General features: G+C 43.9%; 1 protein-coding gene across 1 annotated transcript in view; it reads left to right on the top strand.

The window, feature by feature from the left end:
* Positions 1-14,190, top strand: part of LOC147462702 (30-kDa cleavage and polyadenylation specificity factor 30-like) — an 87,632-nt gene extending 73,442 nt beyond the window's left edge. Inside the window, exons 2-7 of the mRNA XM_086485039.1 lie at positions 5,578-5,991; positions 6,079-6,241; positions 6,350-6,460; positions 12,376-12,444; positions 12,528-12,614; positions 12,708-14,190. Of these exons, the coding sequence (XP_086341165.1) occupies positions 5,578-5,991; positions 6,079-6,241; positions 6,350-6,460; positions 12,376-12,444; positions 12,528-12,614; positions 12,708-13,655 (1,792 nt within the window). The 3' untranslated portion in view covers positions 13,656-14,190. The remainder of the gene's footprint in view (positions 1-5,577; positions 5,992-6,078; positions 6,242-6,349; positions 6,461-12,375; positions 12,445-12,527; positions 12,615-12,707) is intronic.
* Positions 14,191-23,750: the final 9,560 nt, after the last annotated feature.

The raw sequence follows: 23,750 nt of genomic DNA, 5'->3' as shown, positions 1-23,750 counted from the left end.
GCTCTGCTTGGGCTTGGGCCAGGCACTCATTGCAGTCTCGCCTATCTAGAGGACGCTCGGATGCGGATTACTCCCCATCCAAGCCAGCCTCGAAGATAGCCCGTCTTGCTGCTGTGGCAGCATCTGTTCTCTCTCGCTCTCCATGAGGATCGTCTCGTGGAACGTGCAGGGACTAGGTGGGCTCCAATTTCAGCGACAACGGGGCCGATTGCCTCAGGAGCTTCAGCGTTGCCTTGTGGGAGGAGAGATTGATCTCCTTATGCTTCAGGAGCACCATTTGTCTGAGAGCTGCATTCGGCGACGTGGTCTGATTTTGCGTGGACGTTATGATACCTTTTGGTCAGCTGCTTATGGACCTGGAGGCATCCAAGGGGTATGTATGACTATTGCGGACTCATTGCAGCAGGCCATTGTGGGCAGAGGGATTATTGTGCCAGGCAGGGCTCAGTGGATTACTATGCAGGTTCAGGGTGGCCTTGTGGGCTTCCTGAACATCTATGCGTCCAATGTGGCGAGTGCTCGTGCAGAGTTTTGGTCATAGATTGTTGAGTCTTTACCACAGGTTGACCATTGGTGTGTAGGAGGGGACTTCAACATGTTGGAGGATCCTTCTGACAGGATCGGAGGCAGCCATGCTACTGTGCATGGAGTCGAGTTAGCAGCTTGGGAGAGGTTGTGTGTGACTTTGAGGGTCTCGGATACATGGCAGCATTCTGGCTTTGTGAGGCCTCCAGAGAGTCTTGCCTTCTCTAGATCGGACCGCAGAGTGGGAGGAGTGAATCTATCGCGGATAGATCGCTTCTACACTAGTGATCACTTCAGTGACCTGGGGGGATCAGTGGTCATCCTGGCAGGGACATCCTTCTCGGACCATGCACCGGTGATCCTCATAGTGGCAGACAGGCAGAGGAGTGGGAGCACAATGCTTCGCATCCCAGAGCGGGTCTTGTTGGACTCAGCACTCAGAGAGAGGGTAGAGGCTCTCTGGACAGAGGGCATGGACAGCCAGGCTCTACCTGCAGACAGAGTGGCGTTAGGCCTAGCTCAGCTTAGCCACTTTTTTCTCCAGGAGTCTCTGGCTCGACGGGCTGCAGCGAGAGAGGAGGAGCAGCGTCTCAGACGAGGCATTGCTTCACTACAGAGGATGCAGGAGCACCATCCAGACAGTCCATGGTTGGAGGAGCAGTTACAGCAGGCTCGACAGGAGCTTGCTTGCACAGAGGAGAGGCGTCATGAGTTTGCCTTTCACCGACAGGCATCTCAGTGGACTCAGGTGGGTGACAGAGTTACAGGTGCTTTTTTTGAGACAGTGGGACCTCGGCACTCGCATGCCAAGGTCAATCAGTTGAGGAGACCCGATGGGTCAGTTGTTTGTGAGCCTGAGGATATGCGTGCAGTTGCTACTGACTTTTACCGTGAGTTACTGTCGGCTGAGCCCCAATCAGAGCGACAGGATGCATGCAGGGAGCAGGTTTGGGCACAGATGCCTTGTCTTGTGACTGAGGAGATGCGATAGAGACTAGAGATGCCTCTTAAGCTTGAGAAGCTGCACACGGCTCTTAGGGCCCTCCCTCGTGGTAACTGTCCCGGTGAGGATGGGCTGACTCCCAGCTTCTTGGAGTACTGGGACCTGCTTGGCCCAGATCTTTGTAGTGCCTTTCAGTACATTCTGCACACAGGAATGATGCCGGATAGCATGAGTGAGGGCCTGATTTACCTTATTCCAAAGGAGGGTGGCTCCTTGGATGAGATTCGACAGTGGCGCCCCATCACCATCGTCAACTCAGCCTACAAAATTCTTGCCAAGGCTCTGAGTTTGAGGATTCAGCCACTTTTGGAGAGCCTTATACATGGGACTCAGACAGGTTTTGTCAAGTAACGCAGTATCCTTGACAACATCTTCACTTTCTGGGAGGCTTCTGCCCTGGCACGGCTCCGTGGGGAGGACCTTGTGATTCTTCTTCTCGATTTTGAGAAGGCATATGACAGAGTTGACTGGGACTTTCTAGAGGGCACGCTCCGCAGGGTGGGCTTCTCAGATGCTTGGATCAGAGGGGTGTCAGCTTTGTACAGACAAGCTCACAGTCAGGTGCTTTTGGCAGGAGGTAGAGGTGAGCGCTTCATGCCCACACGATCGGTCAGACAGGGTTGTCCTCTTGCCCCCTTTCTCTTTCTGTTCTATGCGGAGGCGATGAGCAGATTTTTGGTGTTAGAGCAGGTTGGTCTGAGGGGCTTAGCACTCCCTATACGTGGAGATGAGCTTCTGGACGCTGAGTTGCCGACGACTCAGCCTTGTACTTAGAGGGCCAGGAGGCCAATGTACACAGATGTGAGCAAGCTTTGGAGACCTTCTGCTGTGCATCGAGCGCATTGATCAACTGGAGAAAGACAGTGGCTTTCTCGGTTGGCAGTGCTCCTGTGCCAGATTGGATGCTAGGAGAGGGTTTCAGGTGGATTCCTCCCGGGACTGCAGTTCGGTACTTGGGTTGTCAGGTTGGTCTGGACTTGTCCCCCGAGCAGTAGATTGCTCCTCCTCTCCTGTCCATCAGGAGAAAGCTGTTACATTGGAGCTCAGCACGACTTTCGCTAGCTGGTAGAGTAGTAGTTGCCAACCAGGTGTTGTTGGCGACTATGTGGTACATCACTTCTCGCTAGATTTTCTCGAGTTCTTGTATCAGCCAGGTAGAGAGGCTGATCAGGAACTTCGTTTGGTCAGGTCGCGACAGTCAGATTGCCCGAGCCAAGGTGGCTTGGTCGGTCATCACACTTCCTTGTTCTCAGGGAGGGCTTGGGATCATTGATCCTGCACAGCAGAGCAGAGCCCTTCTTGGGAAGTTTGTCGTCAGAGGACTTCTTCTAGGCGAGGAGCTCTGGAAGGAGTTCTTGCTGTAGAGGCTTCGTGCCAGGGTGCCTCAGTCAGGAGGCCCTTGGCAACCTTCGACAAGATGAATCTTTACAGAGTTGCGCCGAGTTGGTTTGAGCAGGAGACTGGAGGACCGATTCGCTTTGAGTTTGCTTCGATCTTGGGAGCTCTTACGGCGTGGCCTAGAGCAGAGACAACCGACGTGCACGGAGGAGCGTCTACGGCAGCCCCTCGTCTTGAACCCCATGGTTAGCACTCAGAGAGGCCACTTGGTTGGGAATCGGCCTCATGTTTCTTGGGGTCCCATGGCAGCAAGTCCAACGCGCTCTCTAGGTGACTGGCTAGAGTTCATAGGTTTGTCAGAGGAGGTGCAGGTTGTTCAGCTACAGGGCATGAGAGGGGTGCAGAGCATGTGTCAGGACATCTCAGAGTCAGTTCCAGCTGAGTGGCTCACGCCTCTCGAGCCAGTAGCACCCCGGTGGATGGGAGCCTTCACACGACTGGAGGTTCTCATTTCAGTCAGGGCTTGCTCAGAGACTGTCCCAGCCCTGTTCTTCGAGCTTCAGGGTGGGGGACGATTACAGCGAGTTGCAGTAGAGGCCCCGCAAGTAGCAGAGTGTTGTTTCCAGAGGATCTGAGTTGTGGGCATCTGTGGGAGGACTTGCGTCATAGACCCTGACCCAGCAGTTCTTGAGACTGGACATTGGAGGCTATGGGCTTGGGAGTGTTGTCCATTGGCACGAGTACAGTGGGATCTTGGTGAGTGGCTATGGAGGGACCCCTTCTCTTCTGCAGACCGCCCAGGAGTCCCCTTCTTTCAGTACACTGTTCGGCTTGGACGTCATATAGTTGCAGCACACAGAGAGGCCCGCCCCGTTGCAGCACGTCATTGGCAGGAGGAGGGCCTCACAGTGGAGTTCTTGGCAGCTTTTTGGCAGAGGCTGTGGGACTCCAGACAGCCGAGGCGCATCACTTTGTTCCAGTGGCTGGTTGCACACAGAGCCACAGCAGTAGGGAGCTGGCTTGTGCATAGTGGTCTCTCGGCCGCATGTGTAGCCTGTGACCAGTTGGTGGAGAGTCAGCGTCACTGTCTTTGGGACTGTCCCTCGGCCCAGCAGGTGTGGTTACGAGTTCTTCGGCTGATACCTGCCCTCTCCACGGCTCGACAGTACACTTGGGGGGCAGCGGCTTGGTCCACCCTCACGGGCCCGGCACTTCAGTTTGAGCTATCTTTCACCAGCAAGATGATAGTGATGATGATAGTGATGCAGGGGGGGCGACCTACACTCCAGCCTGCTACAGAGCTTACTCCACAGGAGTGGTGCAGTGAGAGAGAGGAGTGTTGGGAGCTCATCAGCGGCCTAGCTCTCTGGTTCATCTGGCGGGCCCGCTGTTTCCGTATCTTTGAGGCTCGCCCTGTGCCACCAGCAGAGACTGTCTGCGACTTTGGGTAGAGCTGATCCATACTCTCAGAGGACAGCTTGAGGGACTACAGGGCAGCACCGACTGCATGCGGGAGCGCCGCGAGGCTTTCCTTCGACTCTGGCGCCCTGGGCCTTTCTACACTCTAGTCCAGGGGGTGCTCAGATGGCACTACTGTCCACCTGTGTGGCTCTTCCCTCCTCCCATCTCTTGATTTAGCCTCATTGTATATATGCTGTTTTTTCATTGGGAGAGTCTCCCCATCATGCTTGTTGTAGCCCTCTCTCGCAGAGGTGGATGTAGCCCTATGGGCAGTTTTCATTAACTAATAGAAGGATCTTTTTCTAAAAAAAAAAAAAAAAGTCTCCATCCAATTAGGGTGAGTGAATACAAATGAACATAACTTGCACACTATTTGTTGTTACGGGGGAAAACCCAATCTGGAGAAAAAGTCTCCCTCTTAGCTCATTACTATTGGCATTGCCCTAGAGAAAATAATAACCCTCAGTTCTAACAGTAGATGTATGCATGTATGTACTTTTAATCGATCATCTTTGAACTGGCCTAGTGTAATTGGTTGCACTACTCACTCTGGTACTACATGTTGATTGGCACCATTAAAACTTTTCTTGCTTAGCTGCACCCAAGTGTCGTCCGAAAATTTTGATATGACTACACGGTTCTTGGTGTGTGCGCCCTTATTTGCCTCCTCACTAGTTGTCTTACTTTTCTTGCTTAGTTGTCTTTCTCACACCCAAGTGTTGTCCTAGAATTTTGATACGACTACACGGTTCTTGGACCTTGGTGTGTTATTTGCCTCCTCACTATGTACATTCAATATCTCAAGTTAATTTGCTGTCTTGTGGATGACTACCAAGAGTCTATCTATTGATTTTTTAAATAGGTATTGATCTTAACCTGGATTCATCTAGGTGTATGTGTATATCTGCTGTCTATTGATTTTTTGAATGGTCCACTGTTTGTCAGGCAGCAGGTGTTCTGTTGTGTGGTGCTGCTATCCATGACAGGCCTGGAGTCCTCTGGCTGCTTTAACTTTTTAAAAAAAAAAACCTTCAAGGGATAATGCATTTATTGGGTTTGTTGGTCATGCAATACCTTAATTAGTTCACATTCCTTATTTCTACTTGTCAAGTTTCAACTGGTGAAATTGGTCCGTGCACTTAAATTTAGTTAGAATTTATACGAAAGGAAAGAGAAGTGCAACTTATTGTAAATGGCAGATCTCCCTGCAACGGGTAATGGAGTACCTTATCCATGCTTTTGATTGCCAGGTATATGCTAGGCTTCTGTCCCAACGGTCCAGATTGTAGGTATAAGCATGTGAAATTGCCTGGTCCAGTTCCATCACTTGAAGAGACCTATAAAAAGATCCAGCAACGCTTGGCAGCAGCACTTACTAGTACTCAAAACGCCAGATACATGGCACAGAGGCAAGGCACAAGTTCTTTGCAAGGGGATGTTAAAGTTTTCCCACCATCGCAGGCAGATCCAGCAGCTGCAAATGCAACAGATTCTCAAAATTTGCAACAAGAGCCTCCTCCATCCTCAATTTTGCATCCCCAAGGAATGAAGGAGGCCCAAAGAGCTATGTCTCAAGTTACTCCTCCTTTGCCAGTGGGCATGCCAACAACACAGTTGCCTCCTTTTATTTCTGCTTCTACACCCCTTCCTCAGGGCTCCTCCAGGTGAGCTAGCACATCATTTATGTTTATGGAAGATTAGCATCTTCCAGAACTGTGGAAATAATATGTCATTGTTTGTACTTTAATTAGGTACTTTGTGGTTAAGAGCTGCAACAGGGAGAATCTAGATCTTTCAGTGACGCGAGGCATGTGGGCCACTCATCGTAATAATGAAGCCAAGCTCAATGACGCATTTGATTCTTGTGACAATGTTATTCTCGTATTTTCAGTCAATGAGACTGGCCATTTTCAGGTGAGACATAATGTTAAAGATGTGTGATCACTTAAGTTAAGAAGTGTCTTTGTTCAAAGAAAGTTTCCGCCATATAAAAAGAATGAGATCCTTGAGGCTTGAATATAGGGATGTGCAAGGATGATGTCGAGGATTGGAGTCATTTCAGGAGGTGGAAGTTGGAAATATGCTGACGGAAATGCTCGCTATGGCAGAAACTTTCTACTGAAATGGTTAAAGGTGTTTTTCTCTAACGCTCAAGGTGTTTTGAGTGTTTCTTATTCCTACTTGCAAATCTTAAACACTAGTTTTGCAATTGGACTCGTGTCTTAAGACACTAAATTGTTTTGTTTTCTTACCAACATTTTGGATTTATATCGTAAAGCTAGAAACAAAATTTTGAGGTGTTTCTCATCAACTAGTTAAATCATGAGATCATGATTTTTTCTATGTCAAATGGAGGCTACATTAAGAGATTCATGAAAAGCTTTAACTTTTGCCAAAATTTGAAGCTTTTTTCTCAAAGAATTCTTAAAAAGCCTATAACTTCCTAAAGAAATTGTATTTCTCATGTTTATAAAGATTTGACAATATATAAGACTTTCAAAAGGAAAAAGAATCCTCGAAAGCCTAGTTTCCATGCTACAATATTCCAAAAAGGATATCATTGAATATGTTGACTAGGAGGCAAATTTTTGTCTTTCAAAGCTTCTTTTTTGTTTTAGTATAAAGCTATGATCCAAAGTGATTCAACAAGTGAAAACCAAGAACACGTTAATTATTTTTTGGGGCTCTAACCTTGCATAAATTGTATAAAGGAAGTCACTTTTTGAAAAATTTTCATGCATAATTTGTCAAAAACATAAGCGATAAACCATGTTAATGAGATAATAGATCTCCAACCATGTGATATTGACAAGATGTTTTGAGATTTTAGCCATTTTCAAGGCTAATGTCTCTTAAAATACTGTGTACACAATTTTGTTTAAGATATCCTACTTGCATTTCACATGAACACCATGCACTATTTACCTTAAGTATATCTTATATAGGATACATGTCTACATAGCATATTGCAAATGGAAGTTCATATATAATGTTGCTAAATCAGCTTTATTTGTAGGGGGGTTTCTTGCTTGGGATATCAAGAAATGTAATCCTAAATGATCTATTGGATTTATAAGTGAGAGCGTTGTTCTCACTTGAGACATCGGAGTACAGATATTCCTAGTGCGTCATTCAGAGTAATGATGGGAGTACTGTGAATATGAATATCTGTAGGGCCACCAAGAATGGGTACTTCAGATGCGCCGCATTGGATGGGTGACAGAGATCATCGAGAAGAAGCATTCGACCATCCAAAATGGACTTCTTTGATGCGTCATGGGATAGGTGACTAGAGCATCGTGAAGGAATTGTTCTTTAAGTTTGGTGAGAAAGGACTAAATGATGTGTATTGCTAATGCGTCACATGGTGGGTGACGGGAGCATCGAAAAGGGAATATTCCATAGTCGGGAGGTATTCCAAACTGAGTTAGAATTGTGCACAAGAGATGAGATCAGCACTTGAATGAAGATGGGTTCATATAGGAAATTTTGAAGAAATGCAGTTGCTTTTTGAAAAAGCGGGTTGCGTTTTGGGAAAGCTGATTCTTTTCCGTAAAGATGTCTATGTTCACATTGCATCTGTTCTTGAGACTACATCCAGGAATACCTCGGCTGTGATTAAGTTTTTGACAGGCTCAAACATTTTTTAAGCGTGTCGGGCCGCCCACTGGGCAGCCCTTGGGAAAAAAAGCAGCAAGAAACTGGGCGCCCCCCTAATTATGCAGATTTGACCTCTCCCTCCCTCCAAAAAAGCAAGGTGCCAGCCCTTCATGTTGCTGTAGATTTCAGCTGCCAAGATGATGCCCCTGATGATTCCCATGGCTGCCCCAAGGGCACTAGATGTTGCCAGGACCAAGTAAGCGAGTTCCATCGCGAAGAAGGGCCTAAGGAGATTGTTTCCATCGCGATAAGATTCTTTTTTTCTTTGTTTCAAGCCCATAGATGTCGTAGAGGGGGCTGACTTACGAGAAGGAACCCGGGAGCACACCTCTTGTGAGTGTAAGATCGAAAGAAAGGTTTCTCTGCATAGAGATCTCTTCCTGGGAATAGTTTCCAGTACAATGCGGCAGAAATGCTGACGTGGCAGTACGGCAGGCTCCGCAATCTGCGTTGGAAAATCCGCTGACAGCTGATGACGTGGCAGAGCGTACAGAACCCGCTTTTTTGTGCTGACTGTACGGCAGCTGTATGGATGCTTTTCCTATGCATGGCAGGGCTGAAAATTCTACGCAAAAGCTTTTTGGAAGGTTGCTTTAATTCCCAAGAGGCTTGTGAGATGAATTGCTTTATATTAAGCCTAAGTTAAAAAGATGGCAGCTTTTGGGGCTCTGCTTTTAGCATCCCTTGTAAACTTATAAATAAGTGGGCAGGGCTCCCACTTTGCAGAGCATCTGGACGCAGAGTTTGAGAGTGAGACCTCTCCCACTCCCTTGTACTTTGAACACAGATTAATACAAAAAGAAATACCGAAAGGGGCGCGAGTCTTTGGAGCCAATATCTCTAGGCACGGAACTCTGCCGGGCCGTGTCGAATCAATTGTGAACTGTGAACTATTTTGAAGTGAATCTCTGCTGTGTTGCGGTAGAATCTTGACTTGGAGTGTCCAAGTTTGTTACAGTGGTATCACAACACGACCGATTTCTCTTCTACCGAGAAATCCAATCCTTTTTCTCGCGACACTTATGGATTCAAACAGAGATCAATCGAATTTCTCTGCATCTGGGGATGGGGGAAGAGATCACGAAGAAGATTCTCACGAGGAGTACGGCCCGCCTCGGCCTACTCAGACGGAGATTGAAGGGATGGAGGGTCGACGATTGTTTGACGATGCGACAAAGATGATGGTCAATCTTGCGAAGGATCCGAAATTTGCTAAATTTTTGACTCAGACATCCTTCGACGAAGTGCATTCTCAGTGGCGGAAGGCCACAGAACCCCTCAAAACGGCACTCAAAAAACCTCCTACTCCGAGGATGTTTATAGAGTAAGAATAAGAAGAGGTGGTTGATACACGGATTACCCGAGCTTTTTGACGCAACCAACAAAGCCAAAAAGCACGATAAAAAGCAAAAGAAAGGAACTGTCTTTCCAGGTTATTTGGGTCGTCAATTTGCTTTTGCCTCGGCAAGAAAACAGAAGAAGCATGTGCGACTTGAAGGATTATCCAGTTCTTCCTCTTCTTCTTCTTCTGACAAGTCTTCTAGCTCTTCTGACTCGAGCGAAGAAGACAGGAAAGGGAAAAAGCGAAGCAAAAAGCAAAGCTTCGGAAAGGGCAAGAAAAAGGCAAAGAAGCCTAGGTTTCGCCCAGTTTCTGACAGTTCTATAGAGGACTCGTCTTCAAATAGTTCGGACTCCGATGATCACAGATTTTATGCAAAGAAGAAGAATTTCTATAAAGCCAATCAGTATGACTTTTTGGAGGATAAAAGCAAGAAAGTTCGAGAATTTAAAGAAGGTGGACAGTCAATTAAATTTGACACTTTTTCTGGATTCCGAGATGCTTCGAGGGCTTTGGCCTTCATACAGGTGTTTGATATAGCTTTCTTTGGAGGGCATTACTCAGAGCACTCCAAGATTCGGAGGGCTACCTCTTACTTCAAGGGAAATGCTCAAACTTGGTGGTCCACTCTTCTATTAAACAAGAAAGTGCCAGTTAAATGGATGAAATTTAAAAGGCTTTTTATTTCTTCTTGGTTGACTCGGGAGTACGAACGCGACATACGAATTGCTTGGAACCATCTCCGGATGACCAAGAAAGATACCTTGGACGCATATTGCGAGAGATTTTGGAGCTCTTTTCTACCCGCTTCTTCATTTAAGAAGATCTCGTTTAAAGAACGGATTGAGCGGTTTACCTTGGGACTTCCTACGGAGATCCGAGATCACTGCTTCGAGCAAAAGTCAAATTCTATTCAAGAACCGATGAGTCATGCGAAACGGGGCTTTGCGAAATGTGCCTCTTGCCATGTGTGATACCAATTAATGGCATCGCCGGCAAGATACATGGCTGCCGTCAAAACTTTGCTATTCCCTGTTTTCTTAGTTGTTGCAAAGTAAGCATTAAATTGATGCAACCAAGAATGAATAACATTAGCATCCATCTTACCATCATACTTATGAACGTCAACCTCTCAGTGACTGGATTCTTGGAGTCCGCATCTCTACTTGTGCTACCTGATGAACTGCCCACATCTTTGATCGGTTTGGATTTCGAGGTGAGTACCTGTAGGACCAACCTGCTGAACATTGACACTGTGTTGGCGAGGATGGTATTAACGTCTTCAAAAGGCCAAAGTGACCTATGAGACCAAAAAGTTACAATGTGGTGGATCTGATACAAAGTCAGAGTAACAAGATGACAAAATGACAAAATAAAATACTATGGAATCCTAGACTGCTAGGTGTGGACTAAGCAGCTAAATAGCTAGCTGGGATAGCTAGATCACAAGAGATCCAGCATTGGTCGCTGGCGGATCTCATCAATCTCCTCCGTGGTTAGTAGTCTGATCGGGCGTCGTGCATGTCGAGCCAAAGTGACCCGAATCCTCTGATGCAGCCTCTGTCGATTGTGTGTGGTCCTCCGCAGTCGTGGGCGTCTGGATCTCCCCAACTCAGTCGCTCGGTCGATCAGTATGCCTCTGGTGTAAAGCGACGAGCTCTGCTGTGGTAGTAACTCCTTCGGGTGTCCAGTGGCAGCTCTAAAGAAGTCTGTGATCTGTCTTTGAGACTAGCTAGCCTCTCCTCTCATCAGGCTCTCTCTGTGTCTGCACAGCTCCAGCAAAAACAAACCCAGGCATCTCTGATCCTCGTACCGCATGACTCTAGAGAATGGTCCAAAGGCCAATAGTATCGTATCCCATGAGACAAGTGGGTGTCCATGTATCTGGGCCTCGTCACAAAACCATCCTCCGTAAGCTGGAGGAGATGCACTCTGTAGAAAGCCATCTTCGTGCCCAGCTCCTGTACTGGCTGTATCCATGTCCTCTTGGTGTCTAGCTGAGTCAAGTCCTGGCGAATGAGCCTGGTGATCTCGGACTGTGTAAGAGTCAGAGAGGGCGCATCCAGCAAGTACTAGAAGGAAGGCAATCTGTCTATGCTGAACCCATGCGCCTGAAACCATGATGTCATCTCCCCATACCAGCATGTTGTATCTCCCTGCATGGCTAACTGTCGAGAGGACTCAAGTGCAAGGCGTGCATATCTGTCTGTGGGAAGTTCCCACATGCGGTGTATGAAGGAGACAGATCTGGTGAGCGCCTCAACCACCAGTGGGGGGGCAGCTAGCTCTGCTCGTATAATAGCACGTGATATTGAAGCCTTGGCCCTAATGAGCCGTGAGATTATAGAGACTAGAGGCTTCTCCATGCCCCCCCATCCATCACTGCGGCCTGTCCTCCCGTGATGATCCAGTGAAGGTCCCCAAATCTCAGCTCCATAAAGCAATGCAGAAGCCACCAAAGTGTCAAAGAGCCAGAGCTTCGTCCGAGGCTCCTGAAACTGAACCTGTGAAAACAACCTTTCCAATCTACCCAATGCTGCATGGGCTCTGGTCAATCTAGTCTCTGCTGCCCTCCTCAATGAAAATGCTGGCCCACTAAAAACCAATCCAAGGTAAGTGTAAGCATCTGTATACTCCACCTTCTCCTGGCCGTATGTGAAGGCGGGCGCTGACCTCCTGATCCACTGTGGGGTGGTATTAAATACCATGACCTTGGTTTTACCAAGGTTGACGGACAAATCACTTTCTTGGGCAAACCTATGCAAAGCATTCAAGTGACGTTGCATCCCCTTTGGTCAGAAACCTCATCTACATACATACCAAATAGAGTAGGAGAGAGCGGGCAGCCCTGCTTCACCCCAATAGTGGAGTAAACCCGTGTGGATAGACCCTTTGGGTGCGTACATGCCCCACTACTGACCTGTATAATGCCATGACCCCCCAAATGAGCTCTGTGGGTACTCCCATCTGCTGTAATCTGCTCTGAGAGAGAGAGAGAGAGAGAGAGAGAGAGAGAGAGAGAGAGAGAGAGGTGTTCTTTGTTCTCCAGTTATGTGAATTGTCTTTTCACAAGACCTGGCATTTGCGGAACACCTACAATGACAACCTCCCAGTAAAGGTACGATTTTTACTTCTGTAGTTGATTAATTTGTTTCAATAATTGTCTGAACTGATGTTCCGTTGATTCCCTTACATTGATAGATTAGTCGAGATTGCCAGGAGTTAGAACCCATAGTTGGTGAGCAGCTTGCATCTCTTCTGTACGAAGAACCTGATAGCGATCTCATGGTAGACACTCTTTCTATCGATGATTCAGAAAAATTTCTCCGATTGAAACTTTTCTATCTGCATTTTGTATTATCGTATGGTGTGCTTGTTTAGAAAACTGCAAATGAAGCTGAGGCCAAACGGGAGGAAGAAGCCACTAATGGAGTAAGCGCCGTTATGGACCTAGATGGTGCTGATGTTAACCAATGTGACAATGATGATTACAGGGATGAGGAACTGGGTGACGAAGATAATAGCTCTACTCCCATCATCAATCTCAATAAAGAAAGTAAAAGAATACCGACTTCGGGCAGGGCGACACTGCCTTTTGGAAGAGGAATCAGAGGTAGAGGAAGGGGCTTGATGAGCTGTGCATATACAGTGGGCTATGACAATATAGCTGCAAATCCAACAGAATGTTTCGCTTTGCCAGGCGCAGGAATAGGACGAGGTTTTGCTCCTTATTTCCCTCTACAAAGATATGGCGGGCAAATGTATCCGAATGTAGGGCCCACGTCTGCTTTGGGATTTGGACCGATTGATGCTTCGGGAATGCCATTTCCTGTCAGGCAGCCTTCAATTGGGCTTTATTCACAGAAAAGATTGAATATTATGAGGCCTCCTGGAGCAGCTGGTATGGCTGGTCCAAGACCAAGGAGTATGCCAACAATGTCAAAACCTAGACCTGGACCAAGTAAGCTTGCCAGGTTGCTAACGAGGGTAACCCAGAATGGCAGTCGAAGTATCGGTCAGACTAGCTTAAAAAATCAGCAAAAAAGGGCACGGAATGAGACGAGTGCAGCTGGAGTTGCGGAGGTGAGAAACACAATGAAACAGACAAATTCCTCATTGGCTGGAGGGACCCCGGGGTTCGGTAGTATGGAAGCAAAGCAGGCCATTTTTACAAGAAACTCTCTTTCTAATGAGGTAGCTGAGAGCTCAAGCGAAGACGAAGCTCCTCGACGGTCTAGGTATGGGGAAGGCAAGAAGAGGAGGCAGAATGGCCATTTGCAAGGAGAGCACTGGGCTGGGAATGATCGACCCGAGGAGGTAGCCTTTTGAGGAACTTACTCAATCATAGAGGAGGCAGGAGCGACAAACAGACCTTTTGCAAGGATAGCACTGGGCAGGGAATGACTGAGGAGGGCTAAGCCATTTAAGTAACTTACGTCCATCACAGTCAAAGTGTAAAGTATATCAAAATAGATCTCCATCAATAGCAACTAACCTTTTTAGGGGCCCATTAACTTTTGCAGAAAGTATACAATTAATAGTATAAATTATTCAGTCCATCAGTCTTTGTATGAATTTTGAGGATCGCAGTTTTTTGGGTGACATTGTCTTGAAAAGCCCGTCGACCCACTGATTGTGCTGGGATCTTTTACGTAGGTAGATGAGTGCCTGAGCAAGACAGGATTCCATGGAAATTGGATGGCATTTTTTGTAAAGGATTCTTGAAGCAGTCCTATATGTGACAAGAATTGTGTACTATATTTGTGCGTAAATTACAGGCACATCTGTACTTAAATCGCTTGAGTTGATTGTCATTTTTAGCCCACATAAGGCCTTAGTAAACCATGGATTTCTTGGGAGCAAATTTGTTGGATATAGCTTGTCAAGTAGTGACATATGGCAAGCTAATGATGGCAAACCTTTTTTGTGCCTTTTTCTTGTTAGAGGGGCAATAACTAAGCATTGTCTTATGTATATGTAGGCCACATGAGAGATGATCGACATTTGTTTGCTCAAAATGCTTGCCCTTTTTCACAAGCGGGAAACAATCTTTTGTAATTTGTGTTGTTAGTTATGTAAATGGGTATCATTAGATGCTTTATATATAGAGGGGATCCGGGTGCTATACATAGAGTAGACCTTCGGAGACCTCATTCTATACTAGATAGCGTGGCAAATGGGTATCATCACATGATAAAGTGTATATCGATATCATGACACACATATATGTGAAGAAAAATAAATATCCTTAGTTGATATACAAAGCATTAACTACAAATAAAAGCCCCTTTCCGATATTAAAGTAGTAGAATAAAAGTCATATGTTTCATCCATGTGCTACATATTCTAGTGTCGCATTCTAATATCATTGGCCATAATAATCATGCAATTGGTTTCCACCAAAAATTTATGTTCATAGAAACCACAATTTGTATCTACAAGATTGCACCATCCTATTTTTAATAAACCAATAATGTAGCAAGGTTTGCAGAGCCACTTTTTATACGATGCTTCCATTAGAGAAAGTTTGGGCTCAAATTTGGTCCTCTTGGCACTAGAGAGAGAATGCTCTCAATCCATGTAGGTCAAGCAACCATGATGGTCACTTTGGTTTATCTTATTTATATTTTAAATTTTTTGCGTTTTTGAAAAACATAGTTCAGTCGCTAAAAAAATGTGATTGGGGATAGACAACAATATGTGTGAATCTTTCTTCTGTAAAGACCAAGATAGAATGAATGTGGCATAGATCACATTGAATGTCCCTCTCATTTATTCTTTGCTTACAATTTTCTTTATAGTCGATTAAATTCTCACGTTGCTCTTTCAGCTAAACTATTGCTTGCGTCTCTCTATTCTGTGTTGTGCCATTAAGCACGGAGAGAAAACAAGAATGGAGAGCACACGACCTCCACCTGACTAGAAGTATATGTCATATCCTGATATATCAGGATACCATTGGTGACAATCATCATTAAATAATCAATTTTCATAAATTTCAAGTGCAATTTAATAAACACTATCGACATCAAATCATCATAAACCAAATCCAAATCCACATCCACATCCAAGTCTACATTTATTCAATTATATGTCCGGATAACAAAATTTGTCATAATAACTAATATCTAATTCTCCAAATGATTTTCTCATGTTAAACTGATCATTTAATATAGGGAAGTGTCAAGGGAGAAAAAGTTAGAATATTGGTTAAGCTGGCAGACCAGCCACAACAGGGATCCAAAGTAGTCATTATCACACACACTCACACAATCTCATGTGTGGAGCAAGAAGACTCTCTCTCTCTCTCTCTCTCTCTCTCTCTCTCTCTCCCCTTCTCAAGCTTTAATGGAAAGCTTATCACCTACTCCAAGCTTGTGAGAAGGGAGGCCTACACCAACAACTGTTGACTTTGTGATGCAAATCCAACCAAGAGCCAAGCTTCATGCATGCTCATCTCCTCTACCATGCTAATTACTAAGCTATGCTATGCTAATATGAGTGATTATGTGAGGAAATGTACATCTTTCTCGTAAGACTACTCCTTCTTCCTCTCAATCTACTCTCATACCCTGCTAGCTCTCACCATCTTCGAAGGTGTGTGAGGTCTTGGGTTTGAGACCGTGAGGGAATTGATGTTGTGTTTGATAAGTGTTTTGCTTAGTTCTTGAAGCTTCCATCTTCATTGCACTAGCTAGTATTGAAGGAACACAAAGAATTGTAGTGTAAGATGTCTCTCTTGATGGGAGAAACCTATAATACAAAGCCTTTTGGAAGGGGGACCGGCTCCATGTAAATCCGGTCCTCAACTGTTGTCAATAGATTAATTTCTCTCTCTTTTGAAGTATTGTTCATGCTATCTAACTAGGTGTTATGCTTTTTGTTGCTCTCTCCACCCAAGCACTATTGTTATGCTCATTAGGAATCTATTCTAATGAAATGCTCACTATGTTTATGCTATTTTCCGCTACACACAAGTTACTAGGCCATTAAATGTTACATTGGTATCAGAGTTTTTTTTGCTCAAGAAGGGAGGTCCTCAAGCTAGCTATAAATGGTTGGTACTATTAATTGCAATTGAGTAAGTAGAATAGGGATTTTTCAACCTTGCAGTGTGTCTGCCTTCGTGCAGATAATGGGGCATCACCGTCGAGAGCTATTGTCTTTATAGTGGAGTCCTACGGGGCTTGCCTATGGCTTAACCACTATTGAGCGATTAGAAGCTTGACAGAAGCCAGTGTTGTTTTGGTGTTGAAAGACCCTCTCTTCTATTCCTTGCAATTAATGGTATTCGAGTCACGGGTACAATAGCTTGAGTGCTTGTGTAAAATGGGTAAAGAAGAGTATTGAACTAGGGCTTGAAGTCTTGGCCTATATCCAACAATTTGATACGACGTTTGGAGATGAGGGCTTCACGGAGTCCTTTAAGCTATGCCATGTAGCCATGCACTTTCAAAAGTCCGCCCGACAATGGTGGTCTAGCCTACGGGCTAGCCTACGGGCCAACGGTGAAGCTCCACAAACATGGAAAGCTTTAAGAGCTTCCATTATGAAGTAGTTTTTGGCCACCGATGCCAAAGACAAAGTACTCACCGAATGGCAAATCTTGAAGCTCTCTCCCTACGAATCCGTTCACAAATATGTAGACAAGTTTTGGGACTTACATCTCAAAGCCACTGTCTTCAAAAAGATGGATTTTGGAGAGCAAAAGAAACAATTTTGTGCGGGCTTAACTGAAGAAATGGTGGAATATGTCAACTCCCAAAGGCCACGCACCATATCTGCGGTTATACACCATACTATGGTGGCTTCTTGAATCAATTTCCAAACAGGGGCTAAGAGAAATTCTAAGCCCACGAAAAACAAGGGTTCCAATGAGCCTAAGGGGAAGGAAAATGTCCAAAAGTCTCCTAAGGGAAATTCCAATAACAACAAAGCTAAGGAGAAGGGAGTTTACAAAAGAAAAAACAAACTCTGTCCTGAAGAGCTTGAGCATTATCGCAAGAATAACCGTTGTTTCAAGTGCGGTGAGCAAGGACATGCGTACCACGCTTGTCTCCAAAAGAACACTCGCCATGAGCCTCCTAGAGTTACCTTGGTTGAAATCCAAGAAGAGGAAGCTCACCACAAAGGATCTCCTCTATCCCATGCTTAAGAAAGGTAAGAGAGAATAATGCTTTTATTTTCTTTGACCCTGGTTCTACTCACAATTTCATATCCACATAGTTGGCCACCAAGCTAGGCATCCAAGCCTATGAGATGGGAGATGTCCTACCCACAGCTGGTGCTTTCAAGGGGCATAAAGCTTCATTCACTCCCTTAATTGGGAAATTGAGGCTCCATTTCCAAAGCTATGCGGACAAAGAGGACTTCTTTATCTCTCCTCTCAAGCATGAGGATATAATCCTAGAGGCACCATGGTTTGATCGCATGGCTGCCAATGTTTAATTCCCTGAAAGGAAAATCTACTTTAAGTACAGGGAAAAAGATACGTACATAGATGCTAAGGAAATGGGTAACACCATACCCATTGTCCATACGCAAGCTTTCAATGAGTCAATAAAGAGCTCTAATTTCTTGTACACGATTTTTGTTAAAGATTCTCAAAATGAACCTAATGCTTTAGCAAAAGAAAATATAAACAATCACAAGGAATTAGAGTTATCCAATTTTCTCAAGGGGTTTCAAGATGTCTTTATTGACGACATCCCTTGTGACCTACCTCCTAAACGAGGCAATGATGACCATGCAATTGAACTTCTTCTAGGAAGTTCACCGCCTAATAAACCTCCTTATAGAGTTTCTCAAGCTCAACAAGAGGAGATTATGCGGCAAGTACATGAGTTAGTTAAAAAGGGCATGATTAGGCCTAGCTCATCTCCATTTTTCTCACCCGTGTTACTAGTGCAAACGAAAGACTGCACATATTGTATGTGTGTCAACTATAGAGCACTAAATAGGATCACTATCAAAAATAGGTTTCCCGTTCCACGGTAGAAGACCTATTTGATAAGCTACTAGGGTCCACATACTTCAGTAGGATTCACATAAAAAGTGGCTATCATCAAATAAGGATTGTTGATCAAGACATTGTAAAGACCGCATTTCGCACTACGTTTGGTCTTTACGAATACATTGTCATGCCTTTTGGCTTGACCAATGCACCAGCCACATTCAATCGCTTGATGGAGAAGCTATTCAGGCCTCACCAAACCTTTAATGGAGTGTTCTTTGATGATATTATCATCTACTCTAATTCACTAGATGAACACAATTAGCAACACCTCCAGGTAATATTTCAAGTCTTAAGAGAGAATAAGCTTTATGTTAATTGAAAGAAAAGCGAATTTTTCTTACAAGGAATTGGATATTTAGGTCACATTATCTCTCAAGATGGCATCCAAATGGATCCATCAAAGTTAGAGGTAATAAAAGGATGGCTTAAACCAAGGAATATTCATGAACTAATAAGCTTTATAGGTATGTGTGCATACTATAGACGCTTCATAGAAAAGTTCTCACAAATTGCAGGACCATTACATGACCTAACAAAGAAAAACATTAGGTATACATGGTCTGCCAAGGAGAACAATGCTTTCAAAAAGCTTAAAGAAAAGCTTCTCTCTCAATCTGTGCTTACACTTCCGGATCTCTCAAAGCCATTTGAGGTCCAATGTGACGCTTGTGGTGATTGCCTTGGAGTTGTCTTGCTCCAAGAAGGACACGCCATAGCATATAAAAGTCGACAGCTCGACCCTGTTGAGCAAGCTCTAGGCATATATGAAAAGAAACTCCTCGCAGTTCTACATGCCTTAGACTCATGGAAGCACTATTTATTGGGGACTCCTTTCATTCTATGAACTGATCACCAAAGTCTTAAGTACTTAGTTACGCAGACCAAGCTCTCCAACAAATAAATGAGGTGGGTAAATTTCCTTTCTCAATTTCATTTCCATATTGCTCACATTGCTGGCAAGCATAATCAAGTAGCCGATGCACTCTCAAGACGGCTGAGAGTGAATGCGGTTTCCATAACAACTCACAATGATCTATCTTCTATGATAGATGAGTATGCTATTGATCCCGATTATAGAGATGTGATTTCAGCCCTTGCACTAGGGAAGAAAGAGGAACCATTTACCTTACAAGATGGTTATCTTCTCTATGGAAATAGATTATGTGTTACTAACTCACTATGTGAGAAAGTAATGTATAAATCTCATGCTCCTCCTTATGCGGGGCATAGAGGGATTCAATCTACCTTAAAAGGGATTGAAACATATTTCTATTGGCCTATCATGAAAGCAAACATACAAGAGTATGTTTCTAAATGTGTGGTTGCCAAAAGACAAAGTTTGATGGAGGGAAGCAACCTGGATTGCTTCAACCTTTGCCAATCCCTAGTTCACCATGGGAGAGCATATCCATGGATTTTATCTTTGGATTGCCTAAGTCTATCCATGGGAATATGGAAATATGGACGATAGTAGACATGTTTAGTAAACAAGCTCATTTTGTACCTGTCAAAAAGACTATCAAAGCCCATCAAATGGCAACCCTCTTCATTTCACAAAATCTTCAAGTACCATGGCTTGCCAATGTCCATAGTGTCAAATAGAGATCCTAGAATGACCAGTAATTTTTGGAAGGGTCTCTTTGAGAATTTACGGACAAGGCTAAACTTCTCTTTGGCCTATCACCCGCAAACGGATGGCCAAAGTGAAATAGCTAACCTAACAATTCTTGATCTACTAAAATCCTATGTAACGGAAGTAGATCAAAGGTCCCAATGGGAGAAGTACTTAACCTTAGTGAAGTATGCCTACAATAACACTGTACATACTTCCAAGGGAAAAGCACCTTTCGAGGTAATGGAGGGAAGATAAAAAGTCCTGTGCTACTTAAGGTACACGGGAAGATCTTTGTTGTAGATGAGTATAGCCGAGACCTACAAAAATCTTTCCAAAAGATTAAGGATTCTATTTGTATCTCACAGCAAAGGCAAAAGGCTACTGCTGATAAGCACAAAAGAGCCCAAGCCTTTAAAGAAAATGTTTTGGTCTTACTTAAATTTCCCAAGGCTTGATCAAGGGACACGATGGGCAAGAATCCTACGGGACACCAAAAGTACTATGCTAAGTTAGCAAAAAGGTACTATGGTCCCTTCCAGATTCTTAGGCCAATCAATGAGATGGCCTATCAACTCAAGTTGCCCAGCCACTGGCTCATACACAATGCTTTTCATGTGAGCCTACTAAAGTCTTACAAAGGAGAGCCACCTCAAGAACCAACTATTGAAGACCCACCGGAGATCGAGGACCAAGAAGAGGTGCTACAGCCCGAGTCCATTCTCCAACATACAGACAAGGTATTAAGAGGCGGTAAGGCTATCTGAAGATATCTTATTAAGTTTAAGAATCATCCTTTTGAAGATGCTAGATGGATGCAAGGCATACAATTAAAGGATAACCTAAACCTTGTCAATGCTTACAATGCTTCCCTAGAGTAAGCAAATGTACAAATGTTTAAAATGAACAAAGTTTTTGTCTTATAAGACTCTCTTTTTCTTTATTGTGCACAAAAATGAAGTAGTATGCATGCTTAGAATCAAGTTTGCGGAGACGACGTCTCCCAAACACCAAGTAGAGCTTGTCACTCTACTATGGAAGATTGATAGGACTAATGTGCAGACATGCTTGCGGCAGCCTTAGTATCTCAAGTGCAAAATGGATTAGTCATCCATTCTGGAATGATGTCATAGGGTAAGGTAGTGATCCTCTACCCGCTAGAAAAAGGACTAATGAATAGGCTTTATCTTCTCTACCCCATAGTTGAAGATGACTATGATTTCAAGAGAGAGGTAATGTCATAATAACTAATATCTAATTCTCCTAAATGATTTTCTCATGTTAAACTGATCATTTAATATGGGGAAGTGCTAGGGGAGAAAAAGCTAGAATATTGGTTAAGTTGGCAGACCGGCCACAGTAGGGATCCAAAGGAAGGAAAATAGGGATCCAAAGGGGAGGCCATATGCAAAAGAGCAATGTGCAACAATGCAATTTAAAGACCCTAAGGTTCATCCCATTAAGACTTCCAAAATGCTAAGGTTCCAAAATTCAAAGGTTGTGTCCAAAGGTCAAAGATTAGGAAAATTGGATGCTTTGTGTGTGTACAAAAAGTCTTCAATGAGTCCTACATAGGAGGGGGCGAGCCCTGGAAGTAGGGGATGAGAGAGAAACATACATACACACACACACACACACACACACACACACACACACACACACACACACACACACACACACACACACACACACACACTCACAAGCTTCCTTTACACAAAGGGAATGAGGGACACATGTCAGCTCCCTAGCCCAGATGTCCACAAGGTGTACTCAAATCCTATTGGATGGCCATGGAGGTGGACCAATGAGAATTTAGGCTAGAGTAAAGCTGGTTTAATTTATTTAAAAACACTTAATAAAAAAACAATAAGAATTAAGCTCTCTAGAAGACTATTGGACAGTCTCCCAAGGGGTCCAATGAGCATTCAACAGCCCAATGGCTTGCCTGATTCCAAAGGGGTCCAATGAGAGTTTAGTTGCATTAATTAATTACCTAAAGCACTCACAAAAGGGGAAAGGGGGACACATGTCAGAAGGCTATCACATATGCTGCTTAATTTTCATTGGCTAAGCTGGGAGAGGTCCAATGGGGTGTCAGCATGAGTAAAATGCAAGAGCGGTCGACCAAGAGAGAGAGGGGGCTGAATTTGTCAAGTCATTATCACACACACACTCACACAATCTCATGTGTGGCGCAAGAAGAATCTCTCTCTCTCTCTCTCTCTCTCTCTCTCTCTCTCTCTCTCTCTCTCTCTCTCTCTCTCAAGCTTAAATGGAAAGCTTATCACCTACTCCAAGCTTGTGAGAAGGGAGGCCTACGCTAATGACTCTTGGCTTTGTGATGATAATCCAACCAAGAGCCAAGCTTCAATGCATGCTCATCTCCTCTACCATGATAATTACTAAGCTATGCTATGCTAATATGAGTGATTATGTGAGGAAATGTACATCTCTCTCGTAAGGCTACTCCTTCTTCCTCTCAATCTACTCTCATACCCCGCTAGCTCTCACCACCTTCAAAGGTGTGTGAGGTCTTGGGTCTGAGACCGTGAGGGAATTGATGCTGTGTTTTATAAGTGTTTTGATTAGTGCTTGAAGCTTCCATCTTCATTGCACTAGCTAGTATTGAAGGAACACAAAGAATTGTAATGTAAGATGTCTCTCTTGATGGGAGAAACCTATAATACAAAGGCTTTTTTGGAGGGGGGACCGGCTCCATGTAAATCCGGTCCTCATCTATTGTCAATAGCTTAATTTCTCTCTCTTTTGAAGTATTGTTCATGCTATCTAACTATGTGTTATGATTTTTGTTGCTCTCTCCACCCAAGCACTCTTGTTATGCTCATTAGGAATCTATTCTAATAAAATGCTCACTATGTTCATGCTATTTTTCGCTACACACAAGTTACTAGACCATTAAATGTTACAAAATCATACTAGAGGTAGTGGTTGTGGCCAACCACTATAGCATGATTTTGTAATCTGTGTTGTCTAAATCAGCGAATTGACACTAATGATGCATGCTGCCTAAATTGGTGAATTTACACTTGTGCTGTCTAAACCGAAAAATCTGCAGTGATATTGTTAAAATTAGTGAATTTATTGTTTCTTGGTATGTTGTCTAAATCAACGAATCTGCACTTGTTCCGCCTAATCGACGGATCAACATTGATAACTTGTGCTAGAATGATTAGTAAACTAGCACATTGGTACTTGGTTAGTATCAAACTAAAAGTGAGAAAAATTTTCACTGTATGGATATATAGGAAAAATCATACCTTGGTATAGTTCCTTGTGTTTAGCTCTCTTAGAATATGAAGTGTGTGAGTAGGGAAAGACTTACAAGTTTTGGTGATAATTCCAAGTCACTGTAACTCATAGTTTAGCTTTACCTGCAAATGTATTTTTTCAAAGACAAAGCACTAAAGATGATTTCTAGTTAGAATCAACCAAGGATTTAACTATAAGTAAATATATGAACACTTTGGAAGTGCTTAATGACAAAATTGATGAGAAGGTTTGGTTGTTTATTAGTAACACTAGTAATAATGAAAATGGGTAAACTCAAGTACATACAAGTGGATAATAAAAGAGCTGTATAAATATGCAAAATGTTTTGGAAGGCTAGGACATTGAGTGGATAATATGGGTACTTTATGTAGACAACATTCATGAAATCCGTCTCACAATACTTGATATAAAGTACAAAATCCTATACAAGTGTCCCTAGTGTGCTACCCTCCATAGTTTTATAAAAAAACTTTGTTTAAAAAAAGAAAAATTGAAGATGATTTAC

Source organism: Adiantum capillus-veneris, chromosome 2, assembly GCF_014529385.1.
Source record: "Adiantum capillus-veneris isolate H3 chromosome 2, ASM1452938v2, whole genome shotgun sequence".
Lineage (NCBI taxonomy): Eukaryota > Viridiplantae > Streptophyta > Polypodiopsida > Polypodiales > Pteridaceae > Adiantum > Adiantum capillus-veneris.
This window is presented reverse-complemented; position numbering and strand designations above follow the sequence as displayed.